The sequence below is a fragment of the Vipera ursinii genome (genome assembly GCF_947247035.1).
Source record: "Vipera ursinii genome assembly, chromosome: 3".
In the NCBI taxonomy this organism is placed as follows: domain Eukaryota; kingdom Metazoa; phylum Chordata; class Lepidosauria; order Squamata; family Viperidae; genus Vipera; species Vipera ursinii.
This window is the reverse complement of record NC_139516.1, coordinates 62,449,459-62,469,106: the sequence shown is the minus strand read 5'-3', so window position 1 is coordinate 62,469,106 and position 19,648 is coordinate 62,449,459. Positions and strand designations below refer to the sequence as shown.

At 42.3% G+C, this 19,648-nt stretch overlaps 2 protein-coding genes across 3 annotated transcripts; both read left to right on the top strand.

The window, feature by feature from the left end:
* Window positions 1–1,874: 1,874 nt before the first annotated feature.
* Window positions 1,875–8,129, top strand: MAGOH (mago homolog, exon junction complex subunit). Of its 2 annotated transcripts, none has more exons than XM_083357665.1 (5): window positions 1,875–2,014; window positions 3,107–3,165; window positions 3,539–3,649; window positions 4,614–4,696; window positions 7,903–8,129. In XM_083357665.1, the coding sequence occupies exons 1-5, from the start codon at window positions 1,897–1,899 to the stop codon at window positions 8,000–8,002; spliced, it is 471 nt and encodes a 156-aa protein (XP_083213791.1). In that variant the 5' UTR covers window positions 1,875–1,896; the 3' UTR covers window positions 8,003–8,129. The 2 variants fall into 2 exon arrangements, with proteins under 2 accessions (XP_083213791.1, XP_083213792.1); XM_083357666.1 differs by having other exon boundaries at window positions 1,930–2,074.
* Window positions 8,130–9,926: 1,797 nt separating this feature from the next.
* On the top strand, window positions 9,927–19,298 carry CZIB (CXXC motif containing zinc binding protein). Its single transcript, XM_083359031.1, has 8 exons — window positions 9,927–10,940; window positions 11,032–11,115; window positions 12,406–12,462; window positions 13,013–13,094; window positions 14,836–14,867; window positions 15,656–15,737; window positions 16,261–16,322; window positions 17,698–19,298. The coding sequence occupies exons 1-8, from the start codon at window positions 10,935–10,937 to the stop codon at window positions 17,773–17,775; spliced, it is 483 nt and encodes a 160-aa protein (XP_083215157.1). The 5' UTR covers window positions 9,927–10,934; the 3' UTR covers window positions 17,776–19,298.
* The last annotated feature ends 350 nt before the right edge of the window (window positions 19,299–19,648 follow it).

The following is a 19,648-nucleotide window of genomic DNA, read 5'->3' as shown; positions in this document are numbered from 1 at the left end:
GCTACAACCAGCCATTAAGGTGAGCCACTTATCAAGAGCACTTGAAATGTTATGTGACTGTGGGGGTATGGAGCCATTGGAACTCTGGAATAGTCATAATTAGCTTTTGGGTGGTCTGTAATTTCAGTTACTAAGCAACTGATTGTTAAGTGAGGACTTCCTGTAGAGACAAGTAATCATTGAACAGAACAAGAGCTACGATCATCTGTTGCAACAGAAAAATGTGACTTTTTTTCCCCTTAGGACACAATCTGATTTTTCAGAGTGTTGATCCATCAGTTTTGACAGAAACTGCCCAAGTTTAACATGATGGGCTGAGAGTGAATGACTGGCCCAAAGTTACCCATCCCGTTTTGATACCTAAAGAGGGATTACAACTCAAGTGTCCTGGTTTACAGTCTGGTACCTTAATCACTAGACCAGACTGTCTCTAATCACTTAAACTTATATATCACTTCATGGTGCTTTACAGCACTCTCTAAGCAGTTTACAGAGTCAGCATATTGACCTCAACAATATGGGCTCTCATTTTACCAACCTTGGAAGGATGGAAGGCTGAGTCAACCATGAGCTGGTCAGGATCAAACTCCTGGTAGTAGACAGATTTAGCCCACAACAGAGGTCCCCAACCTTTTGGGCAGCAGGGACCAGTTACGTGGAGAGAAGTTTTTCCATGGACCAGAGGGGACATGGTTTTGCGTACTGCCTGCATCCCGCAAATGGGGCTTTGCTTGTTTGTGCGGACCGATTGCTGGCATCTACAGCCCGGACTGCTCCACGGACCGGGAGTTGGGGACTCCTGGCCTACAATACTGCATTCTAACCTTTGCATCACTATGCCATATGCTTATCATCTTAAAATTCTCTGAAGATTCAAGTAAAAACCAGGACTAATCCTGATGGTTATCTTACTTTGTTATCAGCCAATTCACTAGATATAAAGTTATCATCCGTTGTAGGCATAAGGATATAAACTGTTGTAGATTGCTGGTAAATTCAAAAGATGTAACCTCTTAACATTCTTACACCATATACCATTCCTTTGGTAGCTAAAGTAACTAAAAGGATCACAGTGGACTTCCCCACTCAGCCAAAATTACCACCTAGGACATCATGGTCTTATTTGGGTCCTAAATCTGCAACTATAAGGAGCTTTAGAATTTAGTAAAATACAAGACTTCTGCAGAAAGTTGAATACTGGAAATGAGCAAAGAGGACCTCTCAGTGAAGGTAAAAACGTCTATAAGCTGTCAACCTTGGAAAGTATCAAGGATTTCGCGTTTCAGTCCTGAGCTATAGATATTCTCTTTACTTAGGATCTCTGCTTGCTCCACTTTGGTGATGGGGCTACAAAACGGATTTCCTACATCCATCCATAACCAATTGGCTTGAAGAAGAGCAAGGAAATTAGGCACCTAAATCCGTCTTTAGTTCTCCAATTACAGGGACTGGCTATGATTCCGCATTAGTCGCAATAACATGTTTCCGACCTTGTCCACAATACAGCGAAAAAAATCATGGAACTTCGGACTGAAAGAGCAGCAGTTCTACTAAACCTGGAAGTATTGTGCACGACGGGTACAGCGACGCGCGCGGCTCTGCTCAGTATAAGTCTATGGAACCCATTTCCTGCGCATGCGAGGAGAGCGAGCGAGCGAGTCACTTTGTGCGACTCTTCCAGTTGATGACGTATTCTTCGAGCGCCCCTTCGTGTAGGCCGGGGGTAGGCAACCTCGGCTCTTTTATGACTCATGGACTTCAACTCCCAGAATTCCTGAGCCAGCTACGTCTTTAGAATGGCTGGCTCAGGATTTCTGGGAGTTGAAGTCCATGAGTCATAAAAGAGCCGAGGTTGCCTACCCCTGCACTGTAGGCTAAGCTTGCCGAACGCGGTGCATGCTGGTTTCCGGCGGGCGCGCTTCGATCATGGCGAGCGATTTCTATTTGCGCTATTACGTTGGGCACAAGGGCAAGTTTGGCCATGAGTTTCTCGAGTTCGAGTTCCGTCCTGACGGTGAGACTCCCACTCTTAGTCGGTCCCGGAGCAACAGGCGTGGTGGCTTCTAGGAACAAGGCAAGGGGGGGAAGATGGGGAAGTATTTGCCCAGGGAAGAATAGATCTTGCTTATGCCGGTGAGGTGGCGGAACAGGATGGGAGGAACCGACCCGGTGGAGGAAGGACTGGTTGATGTTTGCTGAGGGTAAAAGCCAAGGCGAATACGAGACTGCACCTGGGCTACGTTAGAGCAGCGTTTCCCAACCTTAGGAACTTGGAAGATGCGTGGACTTCAACTCCCAGAATTCCCCAGCCAGCATAGCTGGCTGGGGAATTCTGGGAGTTGAAGTCCACGCATCTTCAAGTTCCTAAGGTTGGGAAACGCTGCGTTAGAGAGTGCACGAAGGGAGGCTCAGCTAATCTCATCGTACACAGGTTGTACTCTTAACAATAAAGGTTGATTTGTAATTTGTAACCGGCGGCATTTGCTCATATCTGAACGGATTGGGTTTTTGACAGGTTGTTGCAATTGTAGCTCCTGGAGAGATAAGATGGGTAAAGGGATCTCATAGCTGCTGATCTGGTCGAATAACAGAGGGATTGCTTAGGTGAGGATGAAAGCTTAGTTGCTCATTGCTTGCAGGACGGTGGATTATGAAACAGTTTTGTGGGAAATAAGGCAGGCTTCTAAATACAGCCACGGATTCCGAGATAAGGAGAGGATCGAATGAAAATACAAATTTGGGAAAAAATAATAATTCTGTTATGGAATCACTAAGTAGCCAGGCTCTTCATCATCAATCACTGGGCTGGTTAGCTCAGTAGGAAAGTTCCCATTTAAATAGTATCTAGAACAGTTTCTTTGCATGGAATGAAGCCTTTTGATCTTGGTGAGAATTACAGAGGAATCAGCATAATCAGTAGTTAAAGGGAAGCTGAACAGCAAGGACCTAAGAAATTAAGAGTAATCCTTTTTTTTCCCCCTTGCTTGAGTGCAATTGCTTTCACTTCCTTGTTCTTTGTTTGTGTTATTGCAATTAATTGAAATTAAATGAAATGCTCTTTTGTTTACATTTTTCTTGTAATGTTTAGTGTAATCTTTTTCAACAGGTAAACTGAGATATGCAAATAACAGCAATTACAAAAACGATGTCATGATCAGAAAAGAAGTAAGTTGACTGTTTCAGTATATCTGCAATTCAATGAGTAGTAAATTAAATAAACATAATGATATTTCAGAGTTATTTTTAACTTGGTCCATGATTTTGAGAATGCTGAGAGTTAATGATTCATTTGCTGCTTGTTTTAAGTTTCTATGTAAAACTCCTCTCTCAGTAGTCTTGCTGAAAATCAAATCTGTAAAAGGATCCTTTAAAGTGACTAGCATTGACTGTACTGTAGAAATGTACCCGTACTGGGGGTTTTTTCCTTCCTAATTCTTCTGATGGATATTTGTATAAATGGAAAAGAAGAGAAATGAGTCTTCTATGTCCTTTTTAAAAAATACGGCAGAATCATGCTAACATTCTACATTGTTTCTAGGCCTACGTACATAAAAGTGTGATGGAAGAACTAAAGAGGATCATTGATGACAGTGAAATTACAAAAGAAGATGATGCATTGTGGCCTCCACCAGATAGAGTTGGACGACAGGTTAGCAGATTTCCAATTTATACAGATGCTTTAAATGAACCAGCTACATGTATGTGCACAACCAGCAATCTGTAATAAATCAATCTAGATGGGGTTACAGTAGTTTTCCCCAATGAGGTACCCCTCCAGACATGTGGAGCAACTTCCAGAATTCCCAGCAATGGTTATGTTGGCTAAAAAATTCTTGTAGTTGGAAGACCAATGTATTTGGAGGAAGATTAAACTAGGAAATGGATGTAGAGTCCTTTGCTAAGAGACGTAAAGTTGGATATTTTATTTTTAAAATCTCCTTTTGGAAGCTAAAAATCATGTAATTATCACATGAGCATACCCGTGGGGCCCAAATTATCCCATCAATCCGAAAATGTTCTGGTACCCTTTGCTACGTATATCTGGTGAAGAACATCAGTCACTTGTAATATATAGATCTCTGGATGATGTAATAATTGGCCACAAAGCAATGGACCCATGTCTCCAACAACTCTAATCCCAGGGGAACAGGAATGCAGCCCCCAAGTCTATTTTTGAAAGTCCAAAAACTTCTCTGACATGAGCAAACATTGGTGATTTATTTCATTTTGAGACAAAACACGAAAGCTGCAAAATAATTCCTAAAATAAATAGGCCTCAATAATCTCTCAAATACAAGAAAGTAAAAAGTAAAATCTCAGTATTACTTATTTGCATCATACCCCACCCAACACAATATTTGAATTTCTGGTAGATGTTAATTTGTTAATTCTATCAATATAAATATGTGGTTAAGATTATTCTTTTTGCTATGAAGTGGCTTCAGCCCCATAAATAGCTGAATATAAATATTTGTTCTAATAAGTAGAACATCTTGTTCTGGACTTGAATCATCATTATGGATGTTATGAGGGGAACATGGAGAAGAGAAATTCAGACTTCATAAAAATGGTAATCTACTCTAAATGTATTTTGTTTTCTTGTTTATTTCTAGGAGCTTGAAATTGTGATCGGGGATGAACATATCTCTTTCACAACATCAAAAATCGGTTCTCTTATTGACGTGAATCAGTCCAAGTAAGTGCTGTTTGAAGAGTGAATGATACTATGTACCTTGCCTCTTTGCATTCATTAAATTAGCGTTGTAAAGAATTGCTGTATTATGACTTGATCTCTCCAAGACAGTGGGAGGAGCATTTAAAATCCAAGGAATCAAATCTGTGAGTTCAGTGATAAGATGGCACCAGTTTGGGATACAGGAGGAGCAGAAGCGATGTAGGTGTATCCTAGCTGCCTTGTCTTGAATGCCTTTATGAACAATGCAACCATAGTCTGTACCTTAGTGGAAAATAAGCTCCTCTTCGTGTCCCACTAATCATGACGAAAAGATACTCAGTTTTAGAGGACATGTGCTTATGCTGATTTTGCGTAATTCCCAACTCTCTTTGGAAACAGCATAAATTAGTTCTTGGCTTTTCCCATTTTCAAATAATCTCTTCCATTTTCTCCCCACATAAGGCTTGGTCTAGGAACGATCTACAGTGCTAAGGTGCTGGCATCTTCCAGGTTCCTCTTGGCTAGTTGAAGTTGTTCTGGGCATGGCTTCTCCCTTCCAATGTCTGAGAACTGTTTCATGGCCATTTTGGGTGGGATATTTCCTTAGAGGCTTCTGGTTTTGCATGCCTGATCAGTGATTCACTAAGTACTGTTCAAGCATTATGCAGGCAACTTAAATTTAATTTAATTTAATTTAATAACATTTATATACCGCCCTTCTCCCTGAGGACTCAGGGCGGTTCACAGGGCAGAATAAAATACCAAATACAAACATTTAAAAGAGATTAAACAGTTGCCCTAGTTAAAACAATAGGAGTACAATTCTAAAAACCCCAAGATAAAATTAAGAGACCAAAGATAAAACAACCCCACCAATCCCCATCAGGCTAGGCCAGCTTGTACAAACAAAAACGTCTTGAGATCGCGACGAAAGGAGCGAAGATCGGGCGCCATCCGGAGCTCTACTGGTAGCTGATTCCACAGCTCCGGAGCGCCCACAGAGAAGGATCTCCCCCTGGGGGCCACCAATCGACATTCTCTGATCGGTGGCACCCTGAGGAGGCCCTCTCTGTGGGAACGCACAGGGCGCAGGGAGCTTGATGCCGGCAGCAGATGTTCCCTAAGGTACTCCGGCCCCATGCCATGGAGGGCTTTAAACACCGTTACCAGTACCTTGAATCTTAAAGTACCTTAAAGTATATATATTGCTATAAGGTAAAGGTAAAGGTTCCCCCACACATGCGTGCTAGTCGTTTCCGACTCTAGGGGCCGGTGCTCATCTCCGTTTCAAAGCCAAAGAGCCAGCATTTGTCCGAGGATGTCTCCGTAGTCATGTGGCCGGCATGACTAGGCGCCAAAGGCGCACGGAACGCTGTTACCTTCCCACCGGAGTGGTCCCTATTTTTCTACTTGCATTTTTACGTGCTTTCGAACTGCTAGGTTGGCAGAAGCTGGGACGAGTAACAGGCGCTCACTCTGTTATGCGGCACTCGGGATTCGACCCGCCAAACTGCCGACCTTCTGATCGACAAGCTCAGCGTCCTAACCCACTGAGCCACCGCGTCCCTTATATTGCTATAGTGACCTGTTATTAAGCACGTGTTCGGTGTACTTTGAAAGACCTGTCAATCTGTATGTAGAAAAGGAGGGGGTTATAGATCAAATTCAGTACTGTATAAGTAAGGAAATTTTTCCCACGCTTCTGTCAAATTAATCTACTACACATCTGCTGCTTCAGCCAATACGTTTTCTGTGGCTGTGCTTTTTATTCTTTTTGTTATAAAGGGTAGTGCCATTTTGCATACTTTTAACAGTTTTTTTGCATAGGTCCTGGGTCCATGAGCTGTCCACTGTAGCCATTTGATGCCAGCACTGCTGTTCCCTTGTAACTAAGTAATTGATTGTAAAGACAGTCACAATTGGGAAGAATTCTTCAGTTTCCCTTTCTCTCTCAAAAGTGACAGGAAGCCCATTAAACCTGTTTCCACAATAGCCTTGGTGGAGCAGTGGGCTAATGCCTCCCTAAGTAACACCAGCTGCCTGCAATTAGTGCAGGCTCGCATCCCACCAGGCTCAAGGTTGACTCAGCCTTCCATCCTTCCGAGGTAGGTAAAATGAGGACCCAGATTGTTGGGGGCAATTAAGCTGACTTTGTAATAATGCCGCTGGGGTGTGTGTGAAAGCCCTAATAAGCAGGCATATACATAGAATGAAGGCTACTGCTAAGCTTGTAAGCCGCCCTGAGTCTTCGGAGAAGGGCGGGATATAAATGGAATTAAAACAAAAATAAATAAATAGGTTAGTGGGACACAGGTACCTGGGATGAAGCAGAAGGTAGCTTGCTCAAAAGTCCTGCAACCTCTCTTGTTTTAACTCCTCAACCTTCCTCCATTCCCCCAGCATGTCAATCAAGATAGTTTTGTCCAAAGGTCTACCAGTCTTGTGTAGTATGGGCCAGGAGGAAGATCTCTTAAGAGTATCGTGGAAGCTTTCTCCTACTTCGTCCCATATTCTTTTCTTTCAAAACACCAGTAGATTTATTCAAAAGTAACCTGAGTGAAAGCCAATTGGCATAGATCACATCTTACTTGCAACTTATGATTCCTGCAACTTTAGCCATCTATTTAAGTCTGGTCTCCTGACTTCAAGGAGAACAATTGGTGATTTTTTTATCCCAGTAGATCAGACATGTCAAACTCACGACATCTCGTGATGTCGCGCAACTTATCAGGAGAGTTTTGCCATTGCCGGCAATGGGGTGGGCATGGCTTCCGGATGACTCATCCGGCCCATGGGCCGGCAGTTTGACACCCCTGCAGTAGATAGTAATGCTGACTGGAGGAAAGAGAGAGAAAAAAGCAGAGGAACCCACAATTTACTTCCTTTAAATTATCCCATCGTAAATCTGCATGGGTGAGACTATTCATAAATCTAATTACTGTCATCAGTTGGAACTGTTGGCGGTGAAAATGATGTTGGCATATTTTTCTGCAGACTCAAAAACTGGGGGAATGCATATTAATATATCAATTTGTAGAATATTATATTAAAGTATTATTTTTTATTTAGTAAAAATGAGAAATGAGGGCAGGTCAATTTCATAGTGCTTTTAAAAGTTGTTTGACATTTTGATAGCCTGGAAATTCTGTTTTCCTGATGAGGATAATGATTTTGATGTCACAATTTCTTACTTTTAATTATGTGTTTTTTTCCATTTTGCTCCCCAGGGATCCCGAAGGTCTGAGAGTGTTTTATTATCTTGTCCAAGATCTCAAGTGTCTAGTCTTCAGTCTCATTGGATTACATTTCAAGATTAAACCAATCTAAATTGTGTGAATCTAAATTTGTAAAGTTTTTTGGGGTGGGATTCTTTTCATTCCGTATCTTGCATAACGTTTATGTATGTCTGTTTTTATACAGAGTGATTTAATAAAAACTAAGACTTTTTTCTTTTTATTTAGAAAGTCTTTGTAAAACAAGATTCATGTTTTAGCCCATACGTCGGAAACTTGACAGATGGGCTGTTTTCATGTTCCGCATGTCTGCATGAATTTGAGGGAGTTGGTAATATAACAAAAGTCAACACTTTCATCTAGATACATACATGATTATTCTTTTAGCCTCTGTATTGTGAAGAAAGTTAAGTAACTAGTATGTTCAGGAACTGTGCATGTCAATGGATTTTTAGCTTTTCCCGAAATACAGTGGAAGAAAGCAGAGCTTCCATAATTCAGAACAAGTGATTATGGAAGACATTTCCATATATTAAGGAACAGGTGCAACTATACAGACCAGTATCTTATGGTGATAGACATTATTGAGTTGCATTTTTAATGCAACAAATTCTTACTAGGAATAAGAATTAGATAATTAAATAATTATTTTGTATTAAGTAGTTAAAAATAAGATAGATAAATAAAATAGTGGTGCTGTTATCGTTTATTAGAGGCCAGTAATCTGCAGCAATTTACTGGGACATCACGGTTCCAAATTCATCCTATTTTCTGGGCTTAGTTCAATAGGTTTATTAGAACAACTTACCAAATCATCAATAACTTAGCATCACTCTAACTTTGAGTTTCCTTCAGAATCTTTTTTGTCTGTTTTAACAATCTTATATTTGAATAAGGTATTCTGTGAAATAGCAAGTTTCCTACTGACTCACATAAGAAATTTGGCCCATTTATTGTATCTTCAAGTTTTGTCTACATATGGCACCTAAAAAAGAAAGGGGTCGGTGGGCTTTTTTGTTTTTGTCAATGAAGGTTGAAACAGTGATCAGGTAATGATAAGGGTGTAACATTTCACATAAAACTGGGGAATGGTGATGGAGACCACAGAAGTCAGCGTGTGCCATATCTGCATGAAATATGCATACATAGTGTGCTACTAGTGTTTGGTTGAAATTTGACTTTGTATATTTTAATAAAATCAAGTGGTTGTAAAATAACAGACCACTACTGCTGTTTACAACTGAAATGAATTGGTATCCTTATATAGCATTTAGAAGTAATTGAACCTTGCTTTTTTCCTTCCAATAATTCCAATGATCCTGGTGGTCTAAACTTAGAATAGCGTATGATCAGTGTTGTATGCATAAGGCCAATTTTCCGGTTATTGTCACCACTGGGAGGGTTTTAATACAGAAATACTTTCCCCTGAGCTTTAAATAGCTAATATGAATAACAGATCACCTGTTATTTGGAGAGGTGTATGTGTGCACTGTCAAGTACAGGTAGTACTCAACTTACAACTACAGTGGCACCCAAAATCTGTTGCTAAGTGAGACAGTTAAGTGAATTTTGCCTCATTTTACAACCTTGCCACAATTGTTAAGTTAGTAACATGGTTGTTAAGTGAATCTGGCTTTCACATTGACTTTGCTTATCAGAAGGTTGAAAAAGATGATCACATGTCCCTGTGACACTGCAATCATCATAAATGAGCCAGTTGGCAAGCATCTGAATTTTGATCATGTGACCATAGAGATGCTGCAAAGGTTATTAAGTATGAACTGGTCACGAGTCACTTTTTGGTGCTGCTGTAACTTTGAATAGGCATTAAATGAACTGTTGTAAGTTGGGAAGTACATGTATACACTAACTAAATGCATTTCAACATTCTGGTTCTTCCACTTTTATTTGTGGGTCACTGTCAGGGGAAGATAACCAGTCGCGTGACTACAAGATTTATTTATTTATTTATTTTTGGGACTTATATGCCACCCTATCTCCCGAAGGACTCAGGGCGGCTAACAACAATAAAAACAATACAAAAGTTAAAAGAAATTAAATAAACAGCCCCAAAATAAATTAACGAAACAATTAAAAATTAAAACATTTTAAAAACCCGTCGTCAATCCAGGTCAGCCTGATGAAAAAGGAAAGTTTTGAGGTGGCATATAAACGGGTGGCATATAAATTACACACATACACAGAAGGCAATAGCCATGCTCTAGGAATTGGAAGTTTACACATTTGAAAAGCATCCAAGGTGGGACGAATGACCTAGAACAGGGGTTTCCAAACTTGGCAACTTTGAAGACTTCTTGGCTTCAACTCCCAGAATTCGGAGTTAAATTTCTTCTATTCCCTATTTAAACATGGGAGTCTTTTGAATTGTCGAATCGCCTTTCAATTTCTGTAACCTCCGCGGATCCAGAAGGTCCGATGCAGTCCACGCTGCAAAAATTCAGGCTGCCATTAGACGGCAGCATCTGATCGGCCGAATTTTGGCAGGCCAAGATGTCAAAACTCCAGAACAGTCCCCGCAAACGCCCGCCTCGAAACCCGTTTCGGGCTGCAAGCAGAGTAAACCGAATCAAATCGAAGTCTCAATTTGCCATCGGATCCAGTGCATCGAATACAAAACGGCGCCGAGAGGAGGAGCAGATGTGGATTGCTTCAGGTCTCCACAAGCAGGCGCCTGCCTTGGATCCTTTAGGGATGCGTGTGGATCGAGATAAATGATGGTTTCTAGAAGCCGAGCACCGTCTCGACGACCACCCGGGTCTCTTAGAGCGGGAGAACTCCCCTCCCCTTTTGAGGGCACCCTCCGCCTCGCCTCTCCGTTCCCCGGATAAAACCAAACTCAAGTCTCGCGAAAGTTGAGGAGCGCCTGCCCAGTGGCGTCCGCGGCCGATTTCGCTCTGAGAGCTGCGGAGTTTCACGTGTCGTCGTTCGTGGGAAGGGAGAAGCGGGGTGTCTCTTGCCCGGCCCGGCTGTTCTGAGTCTCATCTCCTTTCGTTCCCCTTCGGGCTATGGGGGTAAGAGGCAGCTCGCCCGGGCATGCCTTGAGGCTGGCGGGGATTGTCTGCCTGGCGCATCTAACCGGTCGGGTGACGTTCTTCCTTGCAGAAAATCGGGTTGCAGTTCAAAGCGACTTTAGAAAACATCACAAACCTCCGGCCGGTGGGGGAGGATTTTCGATGGTACCTGAAGGTAGGTCTTCGGGAAAGGGATTGCCTGCCTCCCCAGACGTGCTGACACCCGTGCTGTGTAATTACCCGCAAAATACAACACGATTAAGGTAGCCAAAGTTACAGCCCAGTGGCATGGGTTATAGGTGACTTGCCTTTTAAAAAGCAAAATGCATAACAATATTCTCTTCATACCCAGCTCTAGCCATCCTCAGACCCACCGCTTCAACATCTACATATTATTGTTTGGGGTGCAACACAGTGGCTTTGAATCGACGGGCCTTTGGCTTGTAGTAACTGTTAGATTATGGTATTGTTGCAAATTGTGTTTCGGCTTCACCACAACTGTATAGTTTGTGAAAATTTCTATAGCTGCCCCATCTCAATTGCTGATTTCTATTAGCATTAATGGGACCTTTTGGTCCTGATAAGCCGTTATCTTCTACAAAAAGAGTTGACTCTATTTGATTTAGCCAGGTGAGCATAGTTCCTCTATGACTAAAGCCAGAGACAAATAGGGATTTAACAGTGACAACCATACTCTACAAACAGTTGGATCCAAGGAGCCAATTGGTAACCGTTGTAGTTCCCCATACTTTGCCCCCTGGTATATCTGAATATATCAATAGTTGACCATTTTGTACCAGCTGCAGCTTCTGAATGTTCTTTAGAGACATTCCTATGTAAAAGGACACTACAGGAATTTAAATGGAAGGTGACCAAGGTGTGAGTGTCTGAGAAGGGCCTTACAATCCAGGAATGGATGCAGTTGATGCAGAAGACATAATTGTGCAAAAGCCTTCCTAGCCACAGCTGCCACTTGTTCATTGAGCAGGAGTTATGACTCTAGGACATGGGTGTCAAACTCGCCGTGTCACGTGAAGTGTCATGATGTATTGTGGCTTTTTTCACATTGCTGGGGTGGGCGTGGCCTCCATATGATGTAATTGGCCCACGGGACAGCAGTTTGACACCCCTGCTCTAGGAAGACCCCCAAATTGCAAACCATCTCTGAATGGGGGAGTGCAACTCCATTCAGAGGCAAAGATGATATTTCTCCAGGATCATTTGGCCCATAAACCCCAAAGCCTCCATCCTGGCCCAGGCAGTCTCTTGGTCTAGACACTGTAAATTTAGAGGTTTGATTATTCAATCAATCAATTTATTACAGCCAAAGGCCAACACATAAATTAAGCCTTCAAATAAAACTAAACAGAACCAACACAAGAAGACATAGCAATATATATTGATTATTGTGTTATTGAATTTAATTCGATATTTTAGATTGCATTTTCTCCTTTTTATTTTCCAGCTTAAATGTGGAAACTGTGGTGAGGTTTCAGAAAAATGGCAATATCTACGATTAATGGTAAGTTTTAAAAGAAACTATATAAAATCTATATAAAATGCACCGTGCATGTCATGATGCAGATGATTTATGTATATAATTCATATTATTTGGGCAATGACACCATGAAGCTTATGATGTCACTTGCTCCTGCCCTTGTGAATGTCAGTGACAGGAGCTATCATCCAAAACATTTGCAGGAAATTAGATTTGGAAAGCATCGGATTTCTAGATTCCTTACCTGCATTCATTTTATATGAATCTTTCCATTGCCGATACATTTTTACAGTCAGATATGTAGTTCAATCACTTAATTAGAATTGTAAATTTATTTAGTGTAAATTGCATTTTTCTTTAAACAAAAGATTTAATAGTATCTCTGGTTTTGCTAAAGATGTTTATCTCTATTAGAACATTTGCTGATTACTTTGCTTAGTGTTTGCATAACGTTCTTAATTCAAAAGAAAAAGGACTTCCAGTAGATTTGGGTCTTGAGAAAAAGGACTTTATTTCTTCTCCATTGGACCTCTTGAGATTGGTGGCTAATGTCTTGTTTTGAAATTCTGTTTAGGACAGCCAGCCTCTCAAAGGAGGCCGGGGAAGTGCCACAAGGGTGCAGAAATGCAAGCTGTGCTCCCGAGAAAACTCCATAGGTAAGGGTTTTTTATATACATCTATCCCCTAGATCAGGGGTTGCCAATCTTTCTGGATTGGAGGCCCCATGGGAAAGGGAGGGACAGGCACCTTTATGCGTGCATGCACAAACACGAAAATGTGACAGTGTGTGCACAAACAGGGCTATGAGCATGCAAATGGAATTGCTAGCATCAGTGCATGGCTCACTTAGCGCCAGCTCGCCTAGCGCCAGCGTGAAATATGCAGCTCTTCTAGTGCCGGCGCTAAGTTCATGGCTCAGCCAGCGTAAGAGCAGGGTGTGAGCGTGCATATGTGGCCAAGAGACCACGGCCCATAGGTTGTGGACCTCTGTCCTAAATCACAGATGTTCAACCTTGGCAACTTTAAGACTGATGAACTTCAGCTCCCAGAAATTGAAGTTGAATTCACCTTGCTTAGGAATTCTGGGAGTTGAAGTTCATAAGTCTTAAAGTTACCAAGATCGGACAACCCTGCCCTAGATAGAGAACTCAGGCTATGATACTATATTCATCTAATAGGAGAACATTCCTTCTGCTCCCTCTTCCCTTCTATCATTGCCTATCAATCTTTTGCAGAGTGGAGAAAGAAACAATCTTCTCCATAAAACAAGCTATGCCAAATGACTGCAGATCTCTATTTTGAAAGATGGATTAACCTGAAAATTGGTTCTTGCTGGAGGGTGGCAATCTGGGGAAAGAACAGTATTTGCTGAGTCCAACATTTATATAATGTAAACGTATCCATACATGTTCTGTATGCCTCTGAGAGTAAAACTGCCCCAAATATGTCACAACTGACCAATGTTATCTTTATTGTTAGTAGAGAATATTGCAAACGGCACAAGTATTTCTAAGGAAATTAACCTAGTCTACATATATTAGACGCAGTGGCTCAGTGGGTTAGGACGCTGAGCTTGTCGATCAGAAGGTCGGCAGTTTGGCAGGTCGAATCCCAAGTGCCGCGTAACAGACTGAGCGCCTGTTACTCGTCCCAGCTTCTGCCAACCTAGCAGTTCAAAAGCACGTAAAAATGCAAGTAGAAAAGTAGGGACCACTACGGTGGGAAGGTAACAGCATTCCATGCGCCTTTGGCATCTAGTCATGCTGGCCACATGACCACGGAGACGTCCTCGGACAAGCGCTGGCTCTTAGGCTTTGAAACGGAGATGAACACCGGCCCCTAGAGTTGGAAACAACTAGCACGTATGTGTGGGGGAACCTTTACCTTTACATATATTAGATTTTTTTTCTTTTAACAAACCCTAAAGACACCTCTGAGTTGAGCCTGTTTCTGCTGTTCTGACTTCCCAGTGTGGCCTAAAACAGAAAACTCGAACCTTTCCAGCTCAGCGGACCAGCGGCACCTGGGTGTGGGGGGGGGGAGAAAGGAGATGGTTTCAAGCATGCGCACGCATGCATGCTTATTTGCCTCCCGCTTCTGTGGCCCAGTTCTGAATAGGCCGCGGCCCAGCAATGAGCCAGGAGTTGGGAGGGCCATGGCCTAAAAGTCCCAACCCCGCTTAGTTTTGGAGTCTAGATTAGGTGGGCCGCATGCTATGACTTGCAGAGATGCATCTAGTCCTGGCATACTGTTTAAACATTTAAAACTAAATTTTAAAGATGAAGCCTAGTAGATGACTGACTATTTAGCACATTCAAATCTAAATATTTTTGTAGCCTGTGGTTTACACCTTTCTTTGCTCCAATGATATGTTTCTCCTTGTTCTTTTCCTTTCAGATATCTTAAGTCAGACAATTAAGCCTTATAATGTAAGTTCATTTTATTTGCATTTTATGGAAAGGATGAACTTTTAGTGGACTTGATCAAAAGAAACTAAAGTCCAAAATGATACAGCATATGCTCTGAAATTTCATAAAAGAGCTGCATATGGCCCTCTGCACTGAGAACATTGATTGCTTGTTATTAAATTCATATTATCCTGGAACTTGGTTAGAGGATGACTTTTTCACAAAATTAATGGAAACTGGCTGTTCATGCAGCTTTAATACTGTGTCTACAGATTCTTCATGCAGTTATCTCCGTGCATAAAACGTGCGGTTCATCTGTTTTCTTTTTATAAGCATAGTAAGATAATTGTGCAATTTTTGTGGAAGGAAAGAAATGTAGGAATAAGGAAGATTTAAGCTAGGTGGAACCTACGGACATTTATTTAGGAGTTAGCCACAGAGCTTTGTGATCTGCTCTACATTTTGAGAATAGGTTTTTTGCTGGTTAGATTATTAGCTCAATATATATTCCCATTCAGCAGAAATTCCATTTCCCGTTATTTGACTTAAAGGCAGCAATTTAAACAGGCACTAATGATTATTTTTCTGTCATTCATGCTTAAATGTTTCCCTATTTCAATTGGAATTTTCTCTAGAGATTTACAAACATTTATTTATTTATTATTAGTTTAACATTACAGATTATATTCTTTGTAATATTATACTGTGTCTTTATGGAGTATAATAATTTGGAAAACATGTTTAGCTTCTTACTCCTTGTCTTTATTCTTTTGTTTAAAAAACGCTAAGTATTTTTTGCTGAATTCTAGGCCGAAGACAATGAGACCTTTAAGACAATAGTGGAATTTGAGTGTCGTGGCCTTGAACCAGTGGATTTTCAACCACAGGCAAGTTCTCTAGAGTGTTTTTTTGAAAGGCCTGCCTATTAAACCCAAATTATTCCTAACTTCTTGTTCTTTTGGAGCTAGTTCACACAGCCATAAGACAAAGAGTTAACAGCTGGTAAGTTTACATCTAAACATTAATGTGATATGAAGTTTGTTCTAGGCAAACTTAAAGACACACAATTAGAATCACATGATAGAGAAAGCACTGTTAAGTAATTTAACTTTGCACTCTTGGTTATGGCTTTATTGCACATCACCACGGAGACGTCCTCGGACAAGCGCTGGCTCTTCGGCTTTGAAACAGAGATGAGCACTGGCCCCTAGAGTCAGAAACGACTAGCACGCATGTGCGGGGGAACCTTTACCTTTATAGCAGGGAACCTGCTGAACTTGTAAGGATGAAGGGTTGGTATTAAATCAGACAGGAATTCTGAGTGGTTGTAGCTGCGTAGATTTAAATAAAAGAGAGCATTTTAGCTCAGATCTAATGTGTCCCTAACAGGTGCTTTCTAATTATTTGTAGGCAGGGTTTGCTGCAAACGGTGCTGAGTCTGGCACATCTTTCGATGACATCAACTTACTGGAAAAGGTAGAGTCTTTATATTTGTGGTTCAAATTATCTTGTGGTATATAGCAGAGGTCCCCAACTCCCAGTCCATGGACTGGGACCGGGCTGCAGCATGCCAGCAAACAGGCCGCACAAACAAGCAAAGCCCCATGGACCTTCATTGAACCAGTCCCTGATGCCCAGAAAGTTGGAGACCTCTGGTATATAGCGTACAAATCTTAAAACAGGCTAATATAAGACTAGTGTTCCTGGACCAGCCCCAGGTCAACACCTTAGATCAGACATGTCAAACTCGTGATGTCGCACGACGTATCGGAGCTTTTTCTCCAGTTTGACACCCCTGCCTTAGATCAACGTTTGATTCTCATAGCTGCCAACTAAGATGGCTCCTGACAGAAGGAAGAGGTATACCTTTCTCCTACTTCTGTTCCGTTATCGGTATTTGAATGTATTACCAGTCTAAAAGTAACATTGAATCTCAGGATCATTAGCTATTCCTCACAAAATATCCTGGTCCAGTTTTACAGCATTCCAAGTTATGCTGATGGATTGCAGCTTGTTAGAGAAATTAAGGAAGACTGGGCAAGCAGGACAATTTCTAAGGGTCCCCAGGATGTATTGTACTGTCTTTTACATTAGACACATGCAGCCTGATGCCTTTCCGTTGTGTTAGAACAAGATCTTCATACCGAAATCATAGTTTAAAATTTTAACCAGGTTGTCAACATTGTACATCTGTTCTAAACACTAGCTTGAGATAAGACAGTTTGATATCTTCCAGATATTTCGGATGACAAATGTGCTAATGAGAATTGTAGTTCAAAATATCCAGAAGATAGATATTTTTTCTTCTTTCATAAACTTCTGGGGGAACCTGGGTGCTGTCAGGACAAAGTACAGCTAGTCCTTGGCTTAAAATTACACTTAGGACTGGAATTTCAGGCACTAAGCAACACACTGATTAAATGAGTCGGCCTGTGACTGGACCCAATTTTATGACCATTTTTACCAGGGTTGTTAAGCAAATCACATGGTCATTTAAGTAATTCATGCAGTTATTAAGCGAATCTGGCTTCCCCAATTGACTGCTTGTTGGAAGCAGACTAGGAAGATACACATTACAATCACATAAATGTGAGCTTGTTGTCAAGCACCTGAATTGCAGTCGGGGTTGGGACAGTCATTACTTCTTTTACTTTTAAATATGTGAAAAAACTTGAAACCAAATTACATTTGATTCTGAGGGTTGTGCCTAATAAATGGATTGGGGAGTGGGAAGATATTACTGAAATGCAGGCTAGACTCCAGGCAACTGCCTACAGTTTAACTTGAAACAACAATACTGTGTCTCCGTTAAAGCTTGCATAGACCTAAGACGGCATGTTTCACTCTACAGGACTGGAACGACTATGATGAAAAAATAAAGGAATCCGTTGGCATCTATGAAGTTACCCATAAGTTTGTCAAATGTTAACTCCTCCTATGGGGAAAAAAATTCCATACAGCAAAGCCATTTAAACTGTATCCACAGAAGTCAAAATGAAACCATTAGTTTTGATATTTTTGCCCACGTGCTGTTACTTTTTTTTATTGTCTGAAAAAATACATGCAATTAACACCACAGTCTTTATCTTGGAACAAAAGCCAGTCTACAAATAAGACATCCATGTAATATACTGAGAATTCACATTTCAGTTCCATTTCTTATAAACACTTACTCATTCCATTCCAGTGAGCTTTATTCAGAACAGATAAACGTTATTTACCTATAGCACTGTAGGTGAAACAGTTTTTAACAGAGGCAGACATTCTACATTCTTAATATATCAAGAAAAACAAAAACATTTTGAGTATCTTAAAAATAAAATGGGTTGGATGCTTCTAGGTTAAATACACTTTATTGTGCAGGAAGGTGAATAGTTAGGATGGAGATGACTGAAGACCTCTCTCCGTTAGTTGTTGCTGACTGTAGGGAGCCATGCTCATCTCCGTTTCAGCCAGCACTGTCCAAAGACATTTCTGCAGTCATGTGGCCAGCATGATGTCACAGAGTGCTGTTATCTTCCCACTGAAGTAGCACCTATTTATCTACTTGCATTTACATGTTTTTGAACTGCCAGGTTGGCAGGAGCTGGGGCAAAGACAGGAGCTCACCCTGTCGCTTGGCGCTCGGGGTTTGAATCTGGGCTGCCAGCTTTCCAGACGACAAGCCCGAGGTCTTAACGCTGCCCCAAGAAGAGAAGAGACAACTAAAAACATAATCCACATGAATGACAACGTCTGAAGCTATCCCTCCACCTAAGAGTAGATGCTTTTAAATATAGTCTGAAAATAAGTTCCTGCTAGGGAAGAACTGCTTGGCTAGTGTTTTAGCCCTTTATGTTCACTTCAAGTTATCACTTCTCATCCCCAGCTGGTTGTATTCCCTTTTTCCTTTCCTTCCTACCCTTTCCCCTTGATCCCACCTCTGTCCTATTGTCCTTAATACAATCTAGGCCAGACATGTCAAACACAAGGCCCGCAGGCCACAAACGGCCCGCCACATGATTGAATCCGGCCCGCACAACTCTCCCAGAAATTACAAAGGGCCGGCCCGGCTGAGCACTTGCTCAGTAGGAGGCAAGTGCACGTGGGCTGGTGGAACCCAGCACCATTTGCATCTCATTAGTCTCCTGCGGCTCCAAAAAAAAAAGTGGAGGAGGAGGAGGTAAGGGAGTGAGGTGGGATGCGGGGGGGGGGGAGGACGAGCAACACCCAGCCGGTGAGGGGGAGAGATGCCCAGGCAGGAAGGCAGACTTGAGGTAGCCGGAGAAAGAGCCACAGATGGCTCCTCTGCCGGGCTTCTTTCGCGTGCGAGCTACTTTGCCGGGCGCTGCTGAGAGTGAGCAGAGGCGCCCGACCCGGATCCTGCAAGGCCCGGCTGAGATGCGCCCCCAGCAGCGGAGCCGCTCCGGTTTCTCTGCCGGGCTTCTTTCACACACGGGCTCCTCTGCCGGGCTTCTTTCGCGTGCAAGCTACTTTGCCGGGCGCTGCTGAGGGCGAGCAGAGGTGCCTGGCCCGGATCCTGCAAGGCCTGGCCGAAACGCGCCCCCAGCAGCACCAAGCAAAGCTCGCACGAGAAACAAGCCCAGCAGAGGAGCCCGTGTGTGAAAGAAGCCCGGCAGAGGAGCTGGAGCGGCTCCACTGCTGGGGGCGTGTCTTGGCTGGGCCTTGCAGGATCCAGGCCGGGCGCCTCTGCTTGCCGCTCCGGCTCCACTGCCGGGCTTGTTTCGTGTGCGAGCTACTTTGCCGGCCGCTGCTGAGGGAAGATCTCTGGAGAGGAGCATAAGGTGGCAGGGAAGCTGCAT

Excerpts from the sequence above, each read along its gene's own strand:
- MAGOH (XM_083357665.1), top strand. The coding sequence starts at position 1,897 with ATGCTGGTTTCCGGCGGGCGCGCTTCGATCATGGCGAGCGATTTCTAT. Across the intron at positions 2,015-3,106 it reads GTTCGAGTTCCGTCCTGACG|GTAAACTGAGATATGCAAAT; the intron begins GTGAGACTCCCA and ends CTTTTTCAACAG. Across the intron at positions 3,166-3,538 it reads ATGTCATGATCAGAAAAGAA|GCCTACGTACATAAAAGTGT; the intron begins GTAAGTTGACTG and ends CATTGTTTCTAG.
- CZIB (XM_083359031.1), top strand. Across the intron at positions 11,116-12,405 it reads ATTTTCGATGGTACCTGAAG|CTTAAATGTGGAAACTGTGG; the intron begins GTAGGTCTTCGG and ends TTTATTTTCCAG. Across the intron at positions 15,738-16,260 it reads GGATTTTCAACCACAGGCAA|GGTTTGCTGCAAACGGTGCT; the intron begins GTTCTCTAGAGT and ends ATTTGTAGGCAG.